Genomic DNA, 20368 nt, shown 5'->3' on the forward strand with positions numbered 1-20368 from the left:
TTTTGGTATTTTGTTATCTAAGTATGAGCCGAAAACACTGATTAGACTCAAATGAGCATTTCATACTTAATCGGTTGTTTATTTGGGATGTATATGCTAGAATCGTTTGTTCCCTTCATCATTTCACTCAGACTCACAAATCAAATTGTTACAGTCATGGGGATTATAACGTATCCGTCTTTCTTCTTATTCTCTGCTCTCGCGTTTGTTGGATTTGTCTCTTCCGCCCAGGTACACTTTTCTCTTGAATTATCATGGGGCAAAGGAAGCCCAAATGGTGTCACGCGGGACATGATCTTCGTAAACAATCAATTCCCAGGGCCAGAATTGATCATGGACGAAGGTGACGACGTGATTGTACGTCCCAACAACACCTTTCCAGTTTTCTTTCTAACATTAAGGCAGATTGATGTTCTGAATAGGTTACCTGTCAACACTTCCATTCATTTCCATGGGATAGAGTGCGTCGTTTGTCTGGGATCACAACGTATTATTTACCAATAACACGAAAATAGGCAGAAAGACACACCCTGGTCTGATGGGGTTGCAGGACTCACACAATGGGCTATCATGCCTGGCCAGACTTACCAATATAGATGGCGAGCAAATACCTACGGAACCTATTGGTAGACCAATTGTCATTTTCTTTAATGATAATAACATTACTTACACAGAACAGGTATCATGCTCATGACAGGTCAACCATTATGGACGGACTTTACGGAGCCATACGCATCAGGTCAGTCTTATATCTCCTTCATCGTCGTCACCGTACCGATTGTGAAATGCATGCTAAAAGATGCAACGGCCCTAGACCCTCTGAAAAGACAAGCCATCCATTTGGGCTCATATCAGATAACTCTGACGAGATACAGTCGATGAAATACGCTGAACGCCATGGTGAGCTTGTTGTCCTCTCCGATTGGGACCACCTTACATCGGAAGAGTACATGGACGCACTTAAAGACACCGGGTACGATATTTTGTAAGTACTTCCAAGTCTACCTGTCAAATCCTTAAATTAAGTTCGAGAAGTTGCTCGGATAGTGTTCTTGTCAATGGCCGAGGACGAGTTTTCTGTGACGATCCGGAGAATCTCACTCAGTTGATGAAACCAGTAGTACGCAATTTCATCAACTCAAGTCTCACTGATAAAGGGTAAGGTGCTGCATAAAATTTATCTTTAAACGCACATTTTCTTATCTTACTCAACCAGGTGTCTTCCGTTTCTTCGCCCCCTTCAAGGGGATTGGGAGCACCATCCTGATAGACTCCCTGTTGGGTTGAATTCAGGCTGCATCCCAACCATCGGGTCAGAGGTTGGCTTCGACGTGGACCCTGCAGACAATTGGGTCAGCTTTCATTTTATCAGTGCAGCTAGCCTAAAAGTCTTGGTCGTATCCATTGACGAGCACCCTATGTACGTTTATGAGGTCGATGGGCGATATATTGAACCTCAGCTTGTCCATTCCATCACTATGTACAGCGGAGAACGCTACTCTGTTATGGTAAAATTGGATAAGGAGCCAGCAATCTACAAGCTACGCGTTGCCAATGACGGGAACAATCAGATAATTTCTGGCTTTGCGTCAATCCGATACAAAGGAGGCGAACTTAGCTTGAGGCCATCAACGCCATACATCAATTACGGTGGTTCCCGCATTTTCGATAACACGATTGAACTGGACAGGCAAAACTTACCACCATACCCTGCCATAAGCCCTACCGATGTTCCTGACGACACACATTTTTTGACACTTGGACGTATCAACTCCTCCTGGGAGTGGACATTAGATGGCACAAGTTTTCTCCCGATCAATCTTGATGAGATGGAGCCTGTGATTCTGAATCCAGAGTCCCCACAACTAGCAACCGCTCTGAAGATAGCCACCAAGAACGATACGTGGGTTGACATTATCTTCCAGCTGCGTGTTGATGAAGTTACCCCACTGCAGCCGCCACATCCAATACACAAGCATTCAAATAAAGCCTTCTACCTGGGAGGGGGCTCGGGAAAGTTTCGCTGGGAATCTGTCCAGAGCGCAATGATCGAAAATCCAGAAAATTTCTTAGCACGGCCTTTCTATCGCGACACATTTGTAACGTCCGCAGTCGGGGAGTCATGGATGGCAATTCGATATCATGTTCAAAATCCCGGTCCATTTCTTATACACTGCCATACAGAGACTCACTTGAGGGGTGGGATGGGGTTGGTCTTATTAGATGGAGTTGATGTTTGGCCAAGTATTTCAGATGAAGGCGGCAAGTTCAGCCAGAGAAACTAGACAGTGCTACTTACAAGTTAAACAGCTTTTCTCTACCATAATCATGGAATACTAGGATATACGTAGTGTGTATTGATGAGCCTGTCAGCATTCCTATAAGCCTTCAGCACGTAACGCATATTTGAGTCATGGAAATTTCGGCTTGGAATGCACCATTCCTGGCTATTGATCATGTAAACACAATAACCATCAATTTTTCGCGCTGCATATATAAACTAGGATGGCGAGTGCCTCCATGACAGTTATTATCTATTCTCCTACAACTGATCTCCGTCATGGGTATCGTGTCTCTCGTTTTAATCGCTCTCCAAGTGCTTCTCGTATCCGGCAAAGATGTTTACCTCAACTGGACGATAACATGGGTTAAAGCAGCTCCAGATGGTTACGAACGCCCTCTGATAGGCATCAATGGGAAATGGCCATGTCCATTAGTGGAGGCCGACCTGGGTGACTATATCATAGCTGACGTATACAATGATTTGAAAAATGAATCAACGGGTATTCATTGGCATGGGTTCCATCAATACATGACGAACGCAATGGATGGTGCCAATGATGTAACACAATGTGCAATACCGCCAGGAGGGAGAATGCGCTACAGGTTTATGGTACGTATACTGCAGTTGTCTCTTTCTTTGGTAGATACAGATTTTCTAATATGTAACAGGTCAACCAGTCAGGAACGTATTGGTATCATTCTCACGAAACGGGCCAGTTTCCAGACGGCCTTCGTGGTCCCCTGATAGTCCATGACCCTTCACCTCCGTTTCAATTTGACGACGAGTTTACCCTTACATTATCAGATTACTACCATGAGCAAATGCCAACCCTTCTGCAGAGATATATTTCCTCCACAAATTCTACAAACCCAGGAGGGCTGGAACCAATCCCAGACAGGACTCTGATTAATGATTCGGTTAATACTACTATACGCGTTGAACCGAACAAGACCTATCTGGTACATCTCGTCTGCATTGGGAACTGGCCAGGACATGTTATCATCTTTGATCAACACGATATCACAGTGGTAGAGGTGGACGGCACATTCACAGATCCGTACCCTGTGGTCGACAAACAAATCCGTCTAGCCACAGGGCAGAGAATGAGTGTTCTATTGCAAACTAAAAATACAACCGATCAGAACTTTGCTATCTGGGATTCAACCGACGTGAATATGATGTTTTTCTACGAAAACAGATCTATACCGGAACGGTTCAACCCTAACGCCACGGCCTGGCTGGTATATGATCAGGAGAAGCCTCTACCGTCCGCACCTGATTATGCGCATCTCGACCCCAATGTGGACTTTATTGACGATGTTTCACTTGTCCCAGCTGATCACTTGCCAATTCTCGAACCTGTTGATTACCAAATTGTACTAAACACCGATGACGCGATTGTCGATGGCACGGGTCGGTTTCTGATTAATGGAGTTACTTACCGTTCCCCTGATACTCCCACGCTTTTTACAGCGGTATCTGTGGACAGCGAACAAGCCCTTGATCCCAATACGTACGGCCAAGTGAATCCGCTCGTGATTGAGTATGGTCAAATTGTCGAGATAATCATTAACAACCAACATGGCAACCTACACCCATGGCATTTGCATGGCCATCAATTCCAGGTTATACAACGATCGGCAGTCGAGGGCGGTTACTTTGCTGGCTATTTCCAAAACGTATCGTCAACACCAATTCGAAGGGATACGATTATGGTTCAGAACCACGGGCATGTTGTTATTCGCTTTCGAGCCGATAACCCAGATAAGTCAATCATACCCCAGGTGCTTCTGTAGATGCTGACATCTTCCTCACGGGTTTGGCTCTTGCATTGCCATGTTGAATGGCACGTGGCCCTTGGGCTCACCGCAACCATTATTGAAGCCCCGTCGCAAATAGGGCCGATCAACATACCTTGGAGCCAGGTAAACAGTTGTTTTCCATATGGTGCACCACCGGGAGGTTAAGCCAGTATCAAAGGGCTGTTGTTGAAGGGGTATAGTGTGACAGAATCTGCTCTCAAAACAAATGAAAGATTCTTGGTCTATATAAACGAAGCGAGCATATGCATTGGTAACCAATTGTTATATATAAATAATCGCCAGGTGATCTTTCAACATGAAACTAGAACAAGCCTGAAAATCTCTCATAACCACGAACTCCGAAATGATAACCCGATAGCCGACAGCTCGAATATCAGAGCTTCCAAACAGTAGGCATGTACGATAAATCCTCTATTGTGTTGTTCTTCAGTTGTAGTGACTATCATTCAAAAAACAAGAATAGTAAATAAATAAAATACAATTAAGGTTGCATATCGCGGGCGGTGGGGATAGAGATCCCCTTGGCATGGGTGTGGAGACGTCAAATATACTTACTCCACACTTGGTATGTACGTTTTGTCGATCATTCCTCAGGGCATGTCGTATTATGCCAAAAGCATGCCTAATACTCTTAACCATGTGGGGTGATGTCTGCCTTGCAGTCCTCTTCTTTCGTTCACGAAGTGGCTGAAGAGTGCTCTCTTGATAGGGTGGAAAATTCAACCGGCCGTTTTTGTCCCTGTTGGTGGCCCTATTGGCTGGAAGAACCATCCAACGTTTTGGTCGAATTCCCGTCCTTCAGAACCTCGGGAAGGCCATGGCTGCTGACATGGAAATTGTTGTTTGCCTTCCTGGCTAGTTTACAGAAACGAACCCGTCCTGCCTGGCTTAATACCCATGTGGAATGCGTATTCGCCGGAATCCATCATCATTGACGGAATACTTCTCTCGAGCTCATCTTACATAGTATCCCTTCGATGAGCAAGGGGCCCATTTTGTCTCGAGTTGTTCTGTTCTTTGCTCGCCTTGACCTCTCTACAATTTGGCGAGAATGTGTATATATTGAAATAGCGAGGTGCAGGGGATTAATATTTTGAAGGAAGTTTATGAATAAGGTGAGACCAGTGAAAGCAAATATGGCGTATTACAAGACAATACCGTACAAAACCCATTGAGGCCATCCACACGGCCTGCAATGTCTAGAAAAAAAAATTGATAGCACTCGGAAGACAGGTTCCAAGGTGAGAAGTGAGCGTTCCGCTTCTGTGAAATACTTCACATAATCATCAAGTGGATGATAGCTCAAAATACCATTCTTCCGTTTTAGGTCTGAGGCGCTTTATGGCTGCGGACTTTGACCTAAGTGGCCCGTCTCTGCTCACTTTTATAGACGGTAATCTCCAGTGTGGAAGGGACGCTAAGTTGTGCTTCCGAAGAATAGTGCGGTATCGCGTTTTCCAATCCTTGTGCTGTCTCCTATGTATGATAAGACTGCAAGGAGATGGTGGGTCTGAGTCTGGCAGATCCTGACATTTTGCCCCTTTTTTATGCCATTCTCGCTGTGCTCGCTGTACTTGGTTGACCAAACGGCATGGCGACACCGAGGAGCCGGCCGAAGACAGAGGGATTCGTTTTCGATTCTCAGGTGTGGTTGGAGGGGTTTTGTCATATGCGACACGTATGAAACTATTTTCACGGTGTCTCGGCGATCCTAGCCTTGCGGCATATTCCGCGGAGTATGTTCTCTTTCGCTCCTCTAGGATAAGCTGGTCTGTTTCACCATCCTAAAGATGGAGGCAAGGTTAGTGAAAGCAAATTTTGCCTTGTGCAAAACGAGAATCCTACCGTTGAGGCTCCGGATGCATCAGCCCGACTCGGAGAGGGGTCCATTATTTCTCCGAGACACGCGCTCCTCCTAGGAATAGTTGCGGCTTTGGGCCCGAATCACTCAGTCTAGTGTCCAGATTATTTATAAAGACTATGCATGGGTCAGGTGTGATTCTTATAGCTCACTGGCTATAACAATGGGAATTCCATTCCATGTTGACCTGACGTGTATGACACTTGGAGAATGCATGAAGCAGAAGTTTCCTCCCAATGATAGAGCTCTTTCCCTTCCTACACCTAGCTACCCCTTCATTCTGAAAGTCCATGTTGGTGGCACTAGCCTAAGCAACGTCTGGCGAGTTACGTCGACATTTATCAGACAATTGACTTTTTGAGCAGCAAATTAGGGTTGCAATGGATAGCTCTGTGACGCCACCATTCCAATCTGTCAATGGCAGCATCCACAGTCACCGCTTTGGGTCGAAAGAGAACCATGTCGGACAATGCGGATCATAATATCCCCAACCATTGCAAATTTCCTCCGGCATTGCAAAGAGCGCTGCGCGGTGCTATTCTCTCCCTCAGTAGTCGGCGGTTTATGCGTGAGACCCTAAGGTTTATAGATGGTTGCAAAACAGACTCGTTCAGCGTGTGGGCCAGTGGTATCTCTGCTATATTATCAATTGTCATTGTGATGCCAATCAATGTGACTAGAAATATCTGTCAGGTCTCTCACATACGACCATAGGGTGTGGAGAACAGGGCTTCCCGTCCGCTCAGCCGTACTTAAGCCACACGCCGGCCGGTTAGTAGTTGGGTGGGTGACCACCAGCGAATCCCGGCTGTTGTATGTTTATTTTTTTGTTATATATATATGGCTATGCAAAGAGTGTCCCCGCGAGCCTTCATACCATAGCTGTCTCTCGTGAAAAGTGAAAGAGGACCTGGGGGAGCTCGTGTGAACCATTTTGGAGACATACCACTCAAACCATATGAGATAATTTGATCGGAACTCTTTCGTCAAGTAGTATGATAGTAATAGTCTCGTAAACCTACCGTAGCAGATTCTCATGTCCGCTTTCGCCGGAACATTAGCGCATAAGATACAATCTATTAGCGCTTGACGAAACAATAGAAACAGTTAATCGGCTTTTGTATGATTGAAACGTCCATCGGCTATATTATACAAAGTTCGGCATTTCACTATACATTCTATGGTGTAGAGAGCAGGTAGTATCGTTGAACTAGACGGTTACATTCAACAGCCTCAAAGATGGCACTTTGCACTTTGTCTTCTAGCTCAGCCTTCCCAAGTTACAAGTAGCCATGAAGGTCAGTGGCAGACCAAAAAAAGATGTTAAATGGCCGTAATGGGCTGCAGAATACATACTACTACCGTCCAACCTACAAAACGGAATACCTACGTGTTCTGGAGTGCGTCGTTGAGGGGCTTGCTAAACTGATATCTGAGGGATAGCAACCCTCCATACGCAACATGAGCTACATATAAGGGGAAAAATTTTTTTAAGGGTTTAGGTAATCGCACGCAGCCATTTTGATACTAACAGACGGTGTTCCAGATTAACGCTGGAGGGGTAAACTGCCTCCCTTTTCCTCCAATAATCCGACCCCAGTAAATACATTATTTTCAGGAATACCAGCGAGTACTGACCCTTCCAGCCAGCGTTAGCATCCAGGTATCTGTGTAACGTCATGTATTGTTATAGGTCATGTGTGTGGGTACGAATTCCGACCTGTAGCAGTGTCGCGGTTCAGTTGTCCGAGTCTAGATGCGCCTAGGCTTTTCCAGGGGCAGAGTTTACCTGGGCCCACCACTCAGGTGTATCCCATACATTGCATCACCTGAGCTGGCATACAGTACTGCACTTTGACCGTTGGTATATATCATTTAGTCTGCACGTATCATACAGTGCTTCGTTTTAATAGAACAGCCCTTTATTTTATCATCTTCCATTTTTGGCAGATGCCGGAACTGCGCTCCTGGTCGTTAACACAACCAGGTGTTTCATTTGCGCTACGTCTACCTCCATAAACCGAACTGAATCAGTTGTCAAATAACTATATGGACCTCCAAAGGTGCCATCATCTTGAGGAGCTACTGCACTTGTGTGATATTAAGCTCGACAAGGAGCTCGCTAACCATGATTGCAACCTTCTTGCTTTGGTCCACCATGTTCAACTACATAATCAACTGCAATCCTTGATTGAGCAATATTATGACAGTGTGGCTATTCCACTGGTATGTGCCAAAATTTGGTAGTTTTCGGAAATTAACCAAATAAAGCGCCCATATCATGCCAAAAGCATTTTCTCCCTGGATACGCAACCTGGTCAGACCCTGCCAAGGGATGTATAGTCAAATACGAAATACTTCAATAATTAAATGATGGGAAGAATGAATGATCCTACCATGCTGATCTTTCCTGGTGTGACTGGTAGAAGCTTTGGGTGTTTTTTGTTCATTATCATGACCAGGCCTGTGTCCGTATAGATAGAACAGGCTTCTTAAGTGCGACAATACAGAAGTATCCTTAGTATGTAACAAATGGCCCCATGTTGGTTTGGAGCGGTTTATGTGGTCATCTGCAGATAAGGTCGCCTCCGTGGTATGGTAGAATGACCTAAGTATGGCACCACACCATCGAAACTTTCCTTCTCGTTATGCGCTGCTGGTCGAACGAGTTTGTATAGTCACTAAGGAGATCCTTGGAAAGTGCCAAGTCTTTGGAAAAGTTCGGAATTTCGCCACAAAATTTTCGCCTCGTTTCTCCGCCTGTCGGGGTCTGTTCACGATTATCCCTCTTCGAGTTGGATCTATTACCGCGTGATACCCTTGTCCCTGGGCCTGGTGATATCAATGACGACCAATCATCGTAATCCATAGAAAATATCGAGCTGTGTGGCATGAAGGGCACCAAATACACCGAATTATAGCAAAGTGCAAAGCCGCAAGACGGCGGAAAGTACCGTGCCCTTCCTGGGCAAAAACTGACGGTTTTATAGGTCGGTGGAGGGAAGACCATCACATTGCAAGAGTTGATGGAAATTCAGGGCCATACTCGACCGTAAGAGAATATCTAGTGATTTCACCGACATATATATATCATGTTCTCTTGGTGTCCTTTTCGTACAGCTTGACACAGACTCCAACTTTGATGTGCTAAACCCATGGTACCGAGCCTACTTCCTCTTTACCGACCACTTCTGGATTTGCAGAAGTATGGGTTTAGAGCATGTCCTGGCTATATTGCCACCGACCTCAACTAAGGGCACTGTCGATCTGTCCTAAATCTATTACATCTACACTGCAGGCATTTACAGATAGCGATCCCCTGGATCTGCCGTGCTATATCCGGCTGGTAATCAACATAAGTACGATACCGAGACATGGAATAGCTTTCCAGAGTATGCAGGTGGGACTTGACAATCCGGAAATGGAGGAAACACTCAATTGGTGACACGTCAAGCCACCTCCAGACCAGCTTTCTCCTTGCATCACCATAATTTCTAACACGGAATCAGCTCACCAGTGGGCCCTCCATGCTGCGATCAGGCTATGCTGGACATGATCTACATGGCTCGAAAGCCTACGACCGAGAAGATAACCTCATCCAGAACCTTCGGTAGTCCCTGCTGTCAAAAGAATGCTTATTTTTCCATTGTTTTCATACCGACCAACCTAGAAGGGGCAGATAATAGGGCCGGTTCTTTGCGGTCTAGAATGAATCCTTAACATACAGTTGGCATGGCTAATATTGTACCATGGCGCTAACGGAATCATCACCCACTACGTGCAAACTACGCCGTATGCATGCGGATCTATCCCATTTTTGACGTTGCAATCCGCATATTTTCTCCCTGGAAGAATCATACTATACAATAGAATTATCCATGGGATTAAGAGAGGAGAATTCCACCGACATGAGACAAACTTGAATGCAAATGGAAAGTAGCCATGGGCTTCCATTCCCAGGTATATTACATACTTATAGCGATGAATCCGTGAATCTTATTGTAGAATTCTCCAAAACAAGACAACAACACTATATAAGTCGCCTTCTGCTTGATCGAATCGGTTATTTACAACTCGATTTGTCATGAAGATGAAGGCCACGGTGCACGACGATCTTACATTGGACCACGAGCCTGAGCACAATGTTGACTATCTTGCACATGACTGGAAATATGAGGACGTTCGAGCCACAAAACGGCATCTCAATAAACGAAGAACCGAACTGAAAAATTTCTCTCGGCTAGAAAATGCAATATGGAGAGCTTGGTTCAAATCAAGGCAGAGGGCCCAACAAATACCCGCCAGGTATATCGGATGGTATGTATTATTCCATGCTTGGCTATACGTATAAGCCAGAGCATAGCTTATTCTGTGGCTATAGGGACAAAGACACCGATACCACTTGGCTGTATGGCCCGTTCAAATCAGATATACAACGACCTTCCAAACTCGCTTGTCATTCAATAGACGTATCAGCTACACAAAGGTAACGCGGTACCTCGTCCCATCAAGGACTATACTAACGTCCTTAGATTTCTACTATCCAGATTACCCGCGGGCTACTTTCAAAATTTGCGAACTGGGATTCTCAGAAGGGTACGCCTTTATCCGGTTGATATTCTACCTGTCATTCTAATCCATTTAATCTAGTGCTTCTCAGACCCGGAGATACTCAGGTTTAAAAAGCAACGCCGTGTTCACTTCAACGAAGAAGTGCGCCAATGTCAATGCCTAGAACCAGGGAATGGGTATGTATAACAAAGTAGCCTCCATCTTTACATAGAGTAACCGATTTTCTACAGGGCAACGATCTCCCCACTTGCTCCATCCTCACTAGACCGTTACGTGCCGAAGCCCTATTTCGCAGCATCCTATACTCTCAATCTAGACACCTGCTTTGACTCAGATGCATTATACGATATCGCTTTCGACTTCGAGTAAGCGGAAATAAGTTTGGAGATTCTTTCTACATGACATTTGTTAATCATAATCATAGCGGAACGCCTTGCTGAAATGACCCATTCTACGTTTAAATTTTGCTTCGGACGGCCCTTTGAAAACGAGGGCGGTAAATTAAGATGAATGATTTATCTTTTTGCGTCCCCGTTTATCCATTATCACGGCTACCCTACCACCCCTATTGTCTCGATCTCGATTTACCTGTCACATCGATTCGCATTGAACAAAAGCAAGGGAACTGCAAGTCCCCTTTGCAAAGACCTCTAAAGCCAAGGCTGCTTTTATTCCCTGGATACCAATACGGCAGCTATTATAGTAGGTTTGTTGCTGTCTCACAGTCCTGAACTTGCAGAGAGCTCTAACTACAGTGCTAGTTTCGGATTTCGTATGCCGATGAGCAATTTGGAAGAGCCCTTTACATCCAAGCCTCTATTTTGCAGAATGCTTGGAGAATTTTGTGCGGCAATCAGTATTGAAAGAAGCAAGTAACGGGAGGAGTTCGCATAAACTAAGTATCATGGTTGATTTATTTTCCTTATTCTTTTCCTTCTTTTTATTTTTGGTCTATCCATTTTTAATTTCTATTTCTATTTTATTTTATGTTTTTCCAGGAATTTTACAGTAAGATGGTTATGGGTGGGATCACACTACTGCTAGGTACTATTGTAATGCTAATTCTAATAATGAGGATAGTACTACTGTTAGTACATACATGTATGAACGAAGTGATATTATGTACCTCTCGGACCCTCGGAATAAGGGGGTCATGACAGTCCTGAGCTGAATCGGATTTTTGAAGCCGGTAAGATCGAATAAGATAGATAGCAGTGCTGTCCATCACTTTTGTAAAGACAATAGAGTCTAAGCAGAAGGATCTTGATCATGAGCAAGCTGAATTTGTGCGTTACTAGCATCTAGCTCCAGATTAAGGTAACATTACTGGAATACAGAAAACGCCCCATTATCAGTTGACCACGTTTTACTCGTTTTCCTCGACTCCAATAACGGTCTTCTGGAACTTTCTGGCAGAAATCTTGCGGTTAAACAAGATGTCGGCTTCACGGTACGAGCGGTTCTTGAGCTCAGGAAGGAAGAAGTAAGCCATCACCCAGCAGAAAAGCGCTGTACATCCCCAGACGTAGCCGCATTTTCCCGCAAGGTTCCATCCAGTCGTGTTGAGCATTCTCGAGGCCAGGTAGATCATAGGGATCTCCGTGATATAGTAGGCGGAGCGGCCGACGGCGGTGCTCAAAGCGCGCAGCCGAACAGAGGACGTCTCTGAAATGATGGTGTATGAAATGGGTCCTTGGGCCCCGGCGTACACAAACGAGATGATGACACCCAGACAGGCCTGAGCGTAGTTGGTCTTGTTGTTTTGAGGGACAGAGGCGCAGATGCCGAGGATGAAAAGGAACATCACGTTGGTGCCTGTACCCCAGAGGAAGACAGTGCGACGTCGGAACCAGGAGGTCAGCCCCCAGGAGCCAATGTTAGCAACGAATTGAAGGCATGTGGTAATGAGGTTAAGTTGGAAAGCCTTGTTGGGCGAGATACCCGCTTCTAATCGGGAGTCAGCGGTTTTGAGCTTGAAAAGGTGGCCAGGGAAAGGGAGGCACTACTCACGCTCGAAGAAATAGGTGGCCTGGTTGGCAATCAGGTTGCCCGCAAAGTTCTGAGACGCGTACACCAAGCAGGTGATAGTGGTTCTCCTCAGATCGGTACCTTTGAGGAGGTCAAGGAGGGTCGGGGAACCACCCATCTGCTCTTCGATCTTAACCGTGCGCTCAATCATGGCCAGCGACTGTTGGGCTTGTTCTTCAGTCTTTGCGCCAAGCCGCTTGATGGAGCGAAGGGCCTCGTCTTTACGGCCGCGACGAATGAGCCACCAGGGAGATTCGGGGGCGAAGAAGATAAGGACCATGAGAGGAGTCTAGAGGCGTAAGCTCTTGAGGATCCTTGGCCATTGAGATGGACGGACCTACCGGAAAGACCCACTGCAAGGCAAGCGGCACTCGCCATGACCACTGGTTTTCCAAGCCATTGTAGGCGTAGGTAGCACCGGCGACAATGATAGAGCCAATGGACCAACTCATCTGCAGAGTCGCCGTGCAGGCAGCTCGAAGCGGGAGAGGAACAATCTCACTAGCGTAGGCTGGGGAGTTGGCGATGAAGAAACCCCAGGGGACACCTTCCAACGCTTGTCCAACCACAAGGAGGGTTAAGGAGTTGGCCTAAACGAGTCAGATTAGTCTTATTCCCAAAAGAATCAGAAACCTGGACGCACAAAGAAGGAAACGAAGATGGTGGCATTCATCAGGAGCAAGCCCAGGAGGGTGGTCCAGCGGTATCCAATACGGTTGGTGATGGGACCGGCGAGATAGACCCCGATAAAAGCACCACATTGGCCAGCCTGGAAGAGAGCGCTCTGCCAGCGGGTTGGAATTGCATAGGAGTCTGGTCCAGTTTGCACGCCGTACACCTTGGAGAAATGGTGAAGCGCGACAAAGTTGGTGTTCAAGAACATATCGAACGACTCCATGACCTGGTAGTTATCAGCGCCTGATCTCACGCGAAACAAACAAAGTCGAAAAGCGACTTACAATGGTGAAGCACATGATGAAAGCCCAAAAGCACGCCCAGGGGTGTTGCTTGGCTGCCTCCCACACGCCCATTTCATGCTCGTGATTCTCGCCATCGAAGGCATTGTGCATCAGTTCGGCATTGTCCAAGACCTCAGACTGACGGACGCCAGCCTTCTCGCTGGGAAGCGCTTCATCTTTGCGGTCAACACTATCCGTCGACATGTTGTCGGACTGAGAACGATACCACGGTCAGGATGTAAAAAGGAACGGAGAACAGCTCGCCGGAGAGAAGAAAAGGGCGAGCTAGGATTAAATATCTATCCCCCTCCGGCATTTTGCCCATTTCACCACGCCAGCAGCACGTAGCAGGGAGTCTACCCCGGGAATCAGAGGCAATTAACTCAGATTAAGTTAGCTCCGACGGCTACTGTGAATGAACATGCGGTTGCTCGCCCCTAATTACCCCATTGGCCCGCCCATGCTGGACTAACGAGTAGTCACAGCACCGGGTCTGATGGCGTTAGAATCCTACCAGGACTTGCACCATTGTGGGCGAATTCTCATTGGAGATGCGGGGCCCCGGATGCCATCCAGATCTCACTCTTCTCGCACTGACTTGGTGCCCTACTCTGCTGGGGGAGTGGTTGGTGGAGAATCCGACGGCTGGCGGACTTGACATGGCCATAAAGGAGCTAGGCAGACGCCACCAGGTTACATTCATTTCCTTTTGTTGCTCGCTACTCGCCACTGGTAACAAGGCAAGGAGGGAGACCCTACCGACAGGTTTTGCTCGTCGACGTAAAAACGTGGCCACGTATGGGGGGTTCGGCATAGATCCATATGACATGCCAGAACGATCAGTCTACTGTCGCTCCAGTATCTAAACACTGCTATACGTATAACCGTCATACTCTCATTTAAGCATTCACCAAGCACTGCCAAGTTCAATAAGACTCCCGGTTTTTCTGGGCTTCACTGCCAAGCGTCGGCAGGCAAAAACCACTTTCAGAATATCTACCAAACTATTAGATCATCTGCTATACTCCCATCTTAGCTCTTTTTCACTTCGTATGGCCTGTGGTACACTCACCCTGATCTCAGATGGCCGATTTGTGCTGCAGGAGTTCAATGCTTGTTCAAAATCTGACCCTCGGCTAGCTTGCTACAGAAACGACCATTGACCCCTTTCAATTTCCGTAACCAAGGCTGCTCTATACAAATTAGCCGATCGTAGCTATTGTTAGACCGCGTTTTGGTCAGCGACTTCACGGTGCCTCCTTGTCGTGGAGTAAATCTTCACCTCGAGCTATATTTTGAAGCTCTGGATGGACTCTCAAGATGGTTTTAGAGCATCAATGTTCAAGTCCTATTGTAAGTTTGGTGTTAACCGAACCCTAATTCCCTTCCTGTTTGAAGGTCTTCCTGTCGTGCCATATTCCCCAGATATCATTTGCCTTGCCCCTGTGCAATATCCATCCTCCGGCGGCACGCCTTATGTCGCCGCACATGGCGCCACAAGCGCTCTATACAATGCCCTATCTGCCCTATCGTAGAACATCGGTGACTGATGCGGGAGAGGATGCCGAATCCTGCGGGATCCATATTCCGGGTACAAATTCAGTATCGTCATGTGCGCATCTTAGCGATGTTATATTACATATGCACTAATTCCATAAGCACGGTGCGTCAGGGTATCCACAATATAATGTTTTATACACATACATTATCTACTCTTGCACGTCCTGGCACTCCTGCCAGATCCGCGCGAGATCGCCCGACGAGTTCTCCTGGGCTGTTCGTGCAATTTCCGGATCAGCCAGTATAAGACAATCCATCAGGCTCTGTCGAAGGTCTCCTCGGAGAGGGATTGGGGGCTCTTCCCTCTTTAGCATTGGAGCCCAGGTTGAGACGCACTCCTGTGCGCGCACCTCGTCACCCAGCTCCGCATGCAGCTTGAACAGAGTCGCGTAGTCCCCGAACGTGCGCGGGCTGTTATTCAGCGGCAGCTTACGCCACATTCGCCAGAATCCATCGTAGTCACCATTCTGGAAGCAGGTTGTCATGAAGGTGCGGGCTTCCTGGGGGTCAAAAGGGAGCTCGAAGGTCTCGAGCACTTTCGCAACATGTCGGCCTTTACGAAGTGCCTCTTCCGGGTTCCCACGGGCCTCGTACACCGCCGCGTTATACAAGATGTTCAAGACCTTCATGCTCAGGACATTGGTCCCCCGGAGGGAGAGGTAATCGAGGACACGGAATGCGAGGTTCTTGTCCCTGGTGGTGTGTTCTGCCTGTGTCGGTCCGGGTAGCAGCTTAGCAAAGACCTCCAGCCCCAGCTCGTCGGAAATCTCATAGCCCGAGGCGATGCAGTGAGAAAAGACCAGAAAAAGCCGCTTCTTTAGTAGATGAGTAGTCTCGGTCGACACCGCCGCACATAATCCTCTCAGTTCGTCCATCACTTGCTGCTCCGACATAAGTTCCAGATTTTCGGAGGGGAGTTCTTTCCCAGCAGCCCTCGTACGGGAGGCACTCCCAGACTGCATGGACTGCATGGCCGTCAGGCAGCGACTGCTGTGGAACCGTCTCGTCTGCTGGAACGGAAAGCTCCCTGCCGACCGACGGACCGGGTCAGAGGACGGTTCAGAGGGCAGTTCCTCCGAGAGACGAGCGTCATCAGAAGCCTCCGTGACCGTATCGGCATACTTCTGTTTCTCCCGCTCGGCACGATCCAACGTCCTCTGCCACAGCGTCTCCAAATCGACTTCGGTCCGTTTCTCCTCCGTAAACATCTGCACCACCACGCGCGTCCCGCGGACGGTCTTCCCGAAGCCCTCAAACCGTTCGTCCTTCTGCTCCGATACAGTGCTCTCCTCTACCACGCCCGCATTGACACAGATCCACCCCGTCGTGATACCATCGTCCTTGTCATCGAAGGTGGTGCCGGACCGGCTGGCGAGTCTGGCCCGACGCGCCTTTCGCCGCAGCTTGATCTTCAGCTCGTTACGCCCCAACAGTCCATCCGCGTACGGCGACAGCTTCCACGTGCTCCGCAGCCAGCGACACATGCGGTCCGCCGAGACGTTCAGATGCTTGACGCTCCGAGCTGTGCCAATAATCATGATGACATTAGCGCCGAGGGCGGGCGGCGTCTCGAGACCGCGGAGATCGATCAACTTCAGGTCGTCTAATCCGAGGTCTTTGAAGGTGTATTCGAGGATGTCGGCGAGAATGGCCGGGGAGTCTGCCGGGAGGTCGGGGATCTGATCGCGGGACGACACCGCGGCGTCGGACACGGGGGGCTCTTCCCGCAAATACCATGGTACGTGGGATTGAGTCGATTCGCTTTCAGGGATGTCCTCTTTTGTTGTCGTAGGGGGGTCGGAGTGCAGGCGAGGCGTCGAGGACCAGGTCCGGGTGGTCAAATGCACGGGGGAAACGTGTCGGGGCACGGCGCCAACAAGAAAGGGGAGGGAGAGCACCTCCTGGCGCAACCAAGGCGCTCGCAGCAGCAACGCTCGACTCATGGTGGCAGTGAGAAGCACAATGGGCTGGGGCAGAGCAGAGCGGCGAGAGAAACAGCAGGATGATGTCGACGACAAACAGTGCAAACTGACTCAGCAGACGCTTTTCCCGATCTGGTAATATCAAGTATACCGTAGGAATGGACCTCCTTTGCAAGGACAAGACCGATGGAACATGCACATGGGATATCTATTCACTTAAAATCTACACAAATGACAGGAATCAGAAGATCTTCCCCAGCACCCTCTTCGTGTCCTCCTCCAACGCAGCCGCATCCCCCTTGATCTTATCCCGGCCCACCTTCACCTCATTCTGCTTGAACGTCCGCCGGACCTTGACATCGCCCGTGTGGAGGTTGCCTGCACCGGCCCGAGAATCAGCAGCAGCAGCAGCAGCAGCATCCGCAGCGGCCATCTTCCTCCGTCTCTTCTCCTCGTTCTTCTTCTGCATCCCCTCGAGGACCTTCCCCTTTTCAACGCCCTGCAGGAAGACCTTCTCCTCCTTGCGAGCGCGCATATCCTCCAGCCGCTGTTTGGCCTCGCGTTCGGACCGCTCGATCTGGAGCTGCTCGAGGAGATTCGCCCATTTGTAGCCCTTGAGGAATTTCATATTCCAGATATCGTCGTGGTACCAGCCGCCCTTACGGCCACCAACAATCGACGCGTTGAGCGTCTCGGCGCAGATCTTCGCCGTCTTTTTCGACGCAAACTCCACCCATCCTTCCGTGTAATTCTTCCGTTTATTCGAGCGGCGGCGGGGCGCAGAGGGCGGCCGCACTTCCGGCGTGAGGAAAACCTTCGTGATGGGGCCAAACCCCCGCGCCTCCAACATCGATTTCAGCGAGAACTAAACGAGATTAGCCAGGTGATGCGATATTGCACCTAGACGGGCAGTACAAACCGGTTTGAGATACGGCGGCAGCGACGACAGATAGACGACTCCGGTCTTGTTCTTCTTGGGCGGTTTGTTCTTATCCAGCGGTGTCTTCGCCTTCTTACCCGGCTTGGAAGCCGGCTCGCTGACCTCGAAATACTGATCCCCTCGTTCCTTATCGGAGTGTTCTCCATCGCTGTCGTCGTGGGATTCAAATTCTTGTCTCGCTTGATTTTTCCCTTTCGACATAGACTCAGACTCATCCTCACTTCCAGCGCCGGCATCAGAATCGTCCCCCTCGTCCTCGCTCCCACTCCGATCATGTGTGTTCAACATCCGCCGGCGCTTCGCATTAGCGCGGCCCTTGGTCTCCTCGGCCTCGGAATCATATCCGCGGTCACTGGCCTCGTCATCGGAGGGAATATCCAGAAATTCGTTTCGCTTGCGGGTTGTCATGCTGTAGGTCCGTCGTACAGGTCGATTAGAACGCGATGATGATCGAAGTTCTTTTGCTGCGGGCCCAGAACTTTTTTTCTGCCAGTGGTCTGTGCGGGCGGTGAGTTGTTTATGCCTCGGCAATCAGGCATCAATTTGTATACTACGGAGGATCTACGTATTCACTCCGCACTACGAAGCGAAGTACGAATGACACGTCATGTTCGGGAATAAGCAATGAATTCTATACACACGCACGGCACGCCATGCACCACGGTCAAGTGAAGTATGTACCAACAGAGCCAGCCATCCGCGGCCCGGATGCAATGAATGGGTATGAGCAACGAACACAACCAAGACGCCAACCAAACAGAATGGACGACACAAGACACCCCGGCTAAATTCCCAGTGACCACTTTAGTCGTTCGTAGACGAAGAACGCCGTCGCGGCCATGGGTACCACCTTGATGTAGCCGATGGTCAACCCGACCCAGAACCCGCGGAATCCCTTCTCCAGCCAGATGGTGCGGGCGGTCTCGACGATGCGCAGACGGCGCCCGTCACCGACGACGCCGCCGACCTGCATGCGCCGGCGGATGACTTCCAGCGGGTAGGACGACGTCTGGGAGACGAGGCCGGCGACGGCGCCGGAGAACAGCTCGGCGGCAGCGGTCAGCTGCGCGCGTCGGGAGCCCCTGCGGTTCGTGGTCTCGGACCCGGGGATGGTGGTATACTGAGCGAGCATGGGCAAGCGAAGCCAGTCGCCGACAGTGTCATGGGTGAGGAAGGAGATGCCGGCGTAGGGCAGCATGCCCAGGATGGTGGGGGCGAAGCCACGGTAGAAGTTGGCCAGGCCAGAGCTGGGGACGGCCTTGCTCACGACGGAGGAGACGCCCTCAGCGGCGGTGGTGACGTTGGAGGCGGGGGCGGATGGCGGCGAAACCCGCTCGCGGTAGATCTGGCGGATGATGTCGGTGAAGGATGAACGAGACGATCGTTTGGTCTCGAACGCCAACCGCACGCGAACGAGCTCCAGTGGATAGGTGAAAAACACGGAGGTGACGCCGGCCAGACTGCCCGAGATCAATCTCCGGAACGGGGTCTCCTTATCGCGGGACGGGATGATCGCCGCGCGGATTTGCTCATAAGCGAGGAACTTGATTGCAGCATAGGGGAAAATGCGGAGAAGCGTGGCGGAGTGGCCTTTAAAGAGGCCCCGGGCCCCTTCATGGTGCTTGATGTCACGCACTGCCGACACCAGCCCAAACCAGCTGCCAGTGTATTTGGCAAACTGCGGATTCGATGCCTGGAAAAGGATCTTGACACGGTCCAACGGGGCGACCACCGTTTTTGCCTGGAGTTTCGTTAGCATCCATTCGGCCTCGCAAACTACAGCATTCGTCCTCCGACGCCAGACAGACTTACCGCACAGCCGGCTAATCCTCCAGCGAGCCCACTCCTCAACACATAGTCTACGCTGCGCTTGCTCTCCTGTTTCGTTCCTCCACGGACGCCCACAGCGCTCGGTAACGAGGACTGACGGTCTCCTGCCGTCGTCTGAGTCGTCTGAGCGGTAGTCACCGCGGGGTGAGTCGAGGCGTCGCCAGCTGCTGGCCCTTGCCCCGGCCTGGACTGTGTGACTTGTTCCATGTGCGATTCAGTTATTGCAGGGTGTTGGTGCGATCCGACAGCGATAGACGACGAATCCGCATGCACATAGCCCGGAACGACCGCGGACATGTACTCCAGAGGGGAATGAGATAGAGGTCACGGGCTACCGGAAGTCGGGTGCCATGGATTGATTCGGTCGAGGCAGTCAGGGGTGCTGGGTACGTCTCGTCGGTGGGAGTAGGTAACTATCACCGTCAAACTGGGATATATCAGGATATTCAAGCGCTACCGTGAGTATGCCGAGGGCAAGTTGGATGAAGCAGAAATCTGGCGGGTATATGAAGATGGGAATGACCGCATAAACCCAAAGGCGGAAGAGCCCGTTACCGCCCTGACATGCCGATACCAGCCGTACCGCCCA

At 49.4% G+C, this 20368-nt stretch overlaps 7 protein-coding genes across 7 annotated transcripts; 3 read left to right on the top strand and 4 right to left on the bottom strand.

Moving 5' to 3' along the window:
* Positions 1-156: 156 nt before the first annotated feature.
* Positions 157-2285, top strand: abr2 (laccase abr2; the record flags this gene model as incomplete). Its single annotated transcript, XM_073692287.1, has 7 exons — positions 157-357; positions 406-461; positions 516-626; positions 680-739; positions 815-985; positions 1036-1158; positions 1217-2285. 7 exons carry the CDS (start codon positions 157-159, stop codon positions 2283-2285), a joined length of 1791 nt encoding a protein of 596 aa, XP_073547039.1.
* Positions 2286-2560: 275 nt separating this feature from the next.
* abr1 (multicopper oxidase abr1) lies at positions 2561-4251 on the top strand (the record flags this gene model as incomplete). The annotated part of the gene is made up of 3 exons (XM_073692288.1): positions 2561-2893; positions 2953-4068; positions 4210-4251. 3 exons carry the CDS (start codon positions 2561-2563, stop codon positions 4249-4251), a joined length of 1491 nt encoding a protein of 496 aa, XP_073547040.1.
* Positions 4252-5206: 955 nt separating this feature from the next.
* BDV59DRAFT_55253 (uncharacterized protein) lies at positions 5207-6191 on the bottom strand. Its single transcript, XM_073696613.1, has 2 exons — positions 5953-6191; positions 5207-5891 (listed from the first exon to the last, which is right to left on the bottom strand). Exons 1-2 carry the CDS (start codon positions 5995-5997, stop codon positions 5394-5396), a joined length of 543 nt encoding a protein of 180 aa, XP_073547041.1. The 5' UTR covers positions 5998-6191; the 3' UTR covers positions 5207-5393.
* Positions 6192-9733: 3542 nt separating this feature from the next.
* On the top strand, positions 9734-11226 carry BDV59DRAFT_55282 (GATA-like domain-containing protein). The gene is made up of 6 exons (XM_073696614.1): positions 9734-10285; positions 10350-10454; positions 10501-10564; positions 10619-10716; positions 10771-10905; positions 10965-11226. The coding sequence occupies exons 1-6, from the start codon at positions 10053-10055 to the stop codon at positions 10978-10980; spliced, it is 651 nt and encodes a 216-aa protein (XP_073547042.1). The 5' UTR covers positions 9734-10052; the 3' UTR covers positions 10981-11226.
* Positions 11227-11906: 680 nt separating this feature from the next.
* On the bottom strand, positions 11907-13731 carry BDV59DRAFT_202787 (putative MFS maltose transporter; the record flags this gene model as incomplete). The annotated part of the gene is made up of 5 exons (XM_073694129.1): positions 11907-12487; positions 12551-12857; positions 12910-13158; positions 13212-13469; positions 13528-13731. 5 exons carry the CDS (start codon positions 13729-13731, stop codon positions 11907-11909), a joined length of 1599 nt encoding a protein of 532 aa, XP_073547043.1.
* Positions 13732-15236: 1505 nt separating this feature from the next.
* Positions 15237-18357, bottom strand: BDV59DRAFT_193798 (uncharacterized protein; the record flags this gene model as incomplete). Its single annotated transcript, XM_073692289.1, has 5 exons — positions 15237-17054; positions 17108-17141; positions 17351-17874; positions 17929-18097; positions 18155-18357. 5 exons carry the CDS (start codon positions 18355-18357, stop codon positions 15237-15239), a joined length of 2748 nt encoding a protein of 915 aa, XP_073547044.1.
* A 194-nt stretch (positions 18358-18551) lies between these two features.
* BDV59DRAFT_180389 (coenzyme A transporter) lies at positions 18552-20287 on the bottom strand. The gene is made up of 2 exons (XM_073690057.1): positions 19762-20287; positions 18552-19690 (listed from the first exon to the last, which is right to left on the bottom strand). Exons 1-2 carry the CDS (start codon positions 20074-20076, stop codon positions 18734-18736), a joined length of 1272 nt encoding a protein of 423 aa, XP_073547045.1. The 5' UTR covers positions 20077-20287; the 3' UTR covers positions 18552-18733.
* Positions 20288-20368: the final 81 nt, after the last annotated feature.

The sequence above is a fragment of the Aspergillus ambiguus genome (genome assembly GCF_047715705.1).
Source record: "Aspergillus ambiguus strain CBS 117.58 unplaced genomic scaffold BDV59scaffold_20, whole genome shotgun sequence".
NCBI lineage: Eukaryota > Fungi > Ascomycota > Eurotiomycetes > Eurotiales > Aspergillaceae > Aspergillus > Aspergillus ambiguus.

Excerpts from the sequence above, each read along its gene's own strand:
- BDV59DRAFT_55253 (XM_073696613.1), bottom strand. The coding sequence starts at position 5,997 with ATGGACCCCTCTCCGAGTCGGGCTGATGCATCCGGAGCCTCAACG. Across the intron at positions 5,892-5,952 it reads ATGCATCCGGAGCCTCAACG|GATGGTGAAACAGACCAGCT; the intron begins GTAGGATTCTCG and ends CTCCATCTTTAG.
- BDV59DRAFT_55282 (XM_073696614.1), top strand. The coding sequence starts at position 10,053 with ATGAAGATGAAGGCCACGGTGCACGACGATCTTACATTGGACCACGAG. Across the intron at positions 10,286-10,349 it reads CCCGCCAGGTATATCGGATG|GGACAAAGACACCGATACCA; the intron begins GTATGTATTATT and ends CTGTGGCTATAG. Across the intron at positions 10,717-10,770 it reads TGCCTAGAACCAGGGAATGG|GGCAACGATCTCCCCACTTG; the intron begins GTATGTATAACA and ends GATTTTCTACAG.
- BDV59DRAFT_180389 (XM_073690057.1), bottom strand. The coding sequence starts at position 20,076 with ATGTCCGCGGTCGTTCCGGGCTATGTGCATGCGGATTCGTCGTCTATC. Across the intron at positions 19,691-19,761 it reads GAGGATTAGCCGGCTGTGCG|GCAAAAACGGTGGTCGCCCC; the intron begins GTAAGTCTGTCT and ends ACGAAACTCCAG.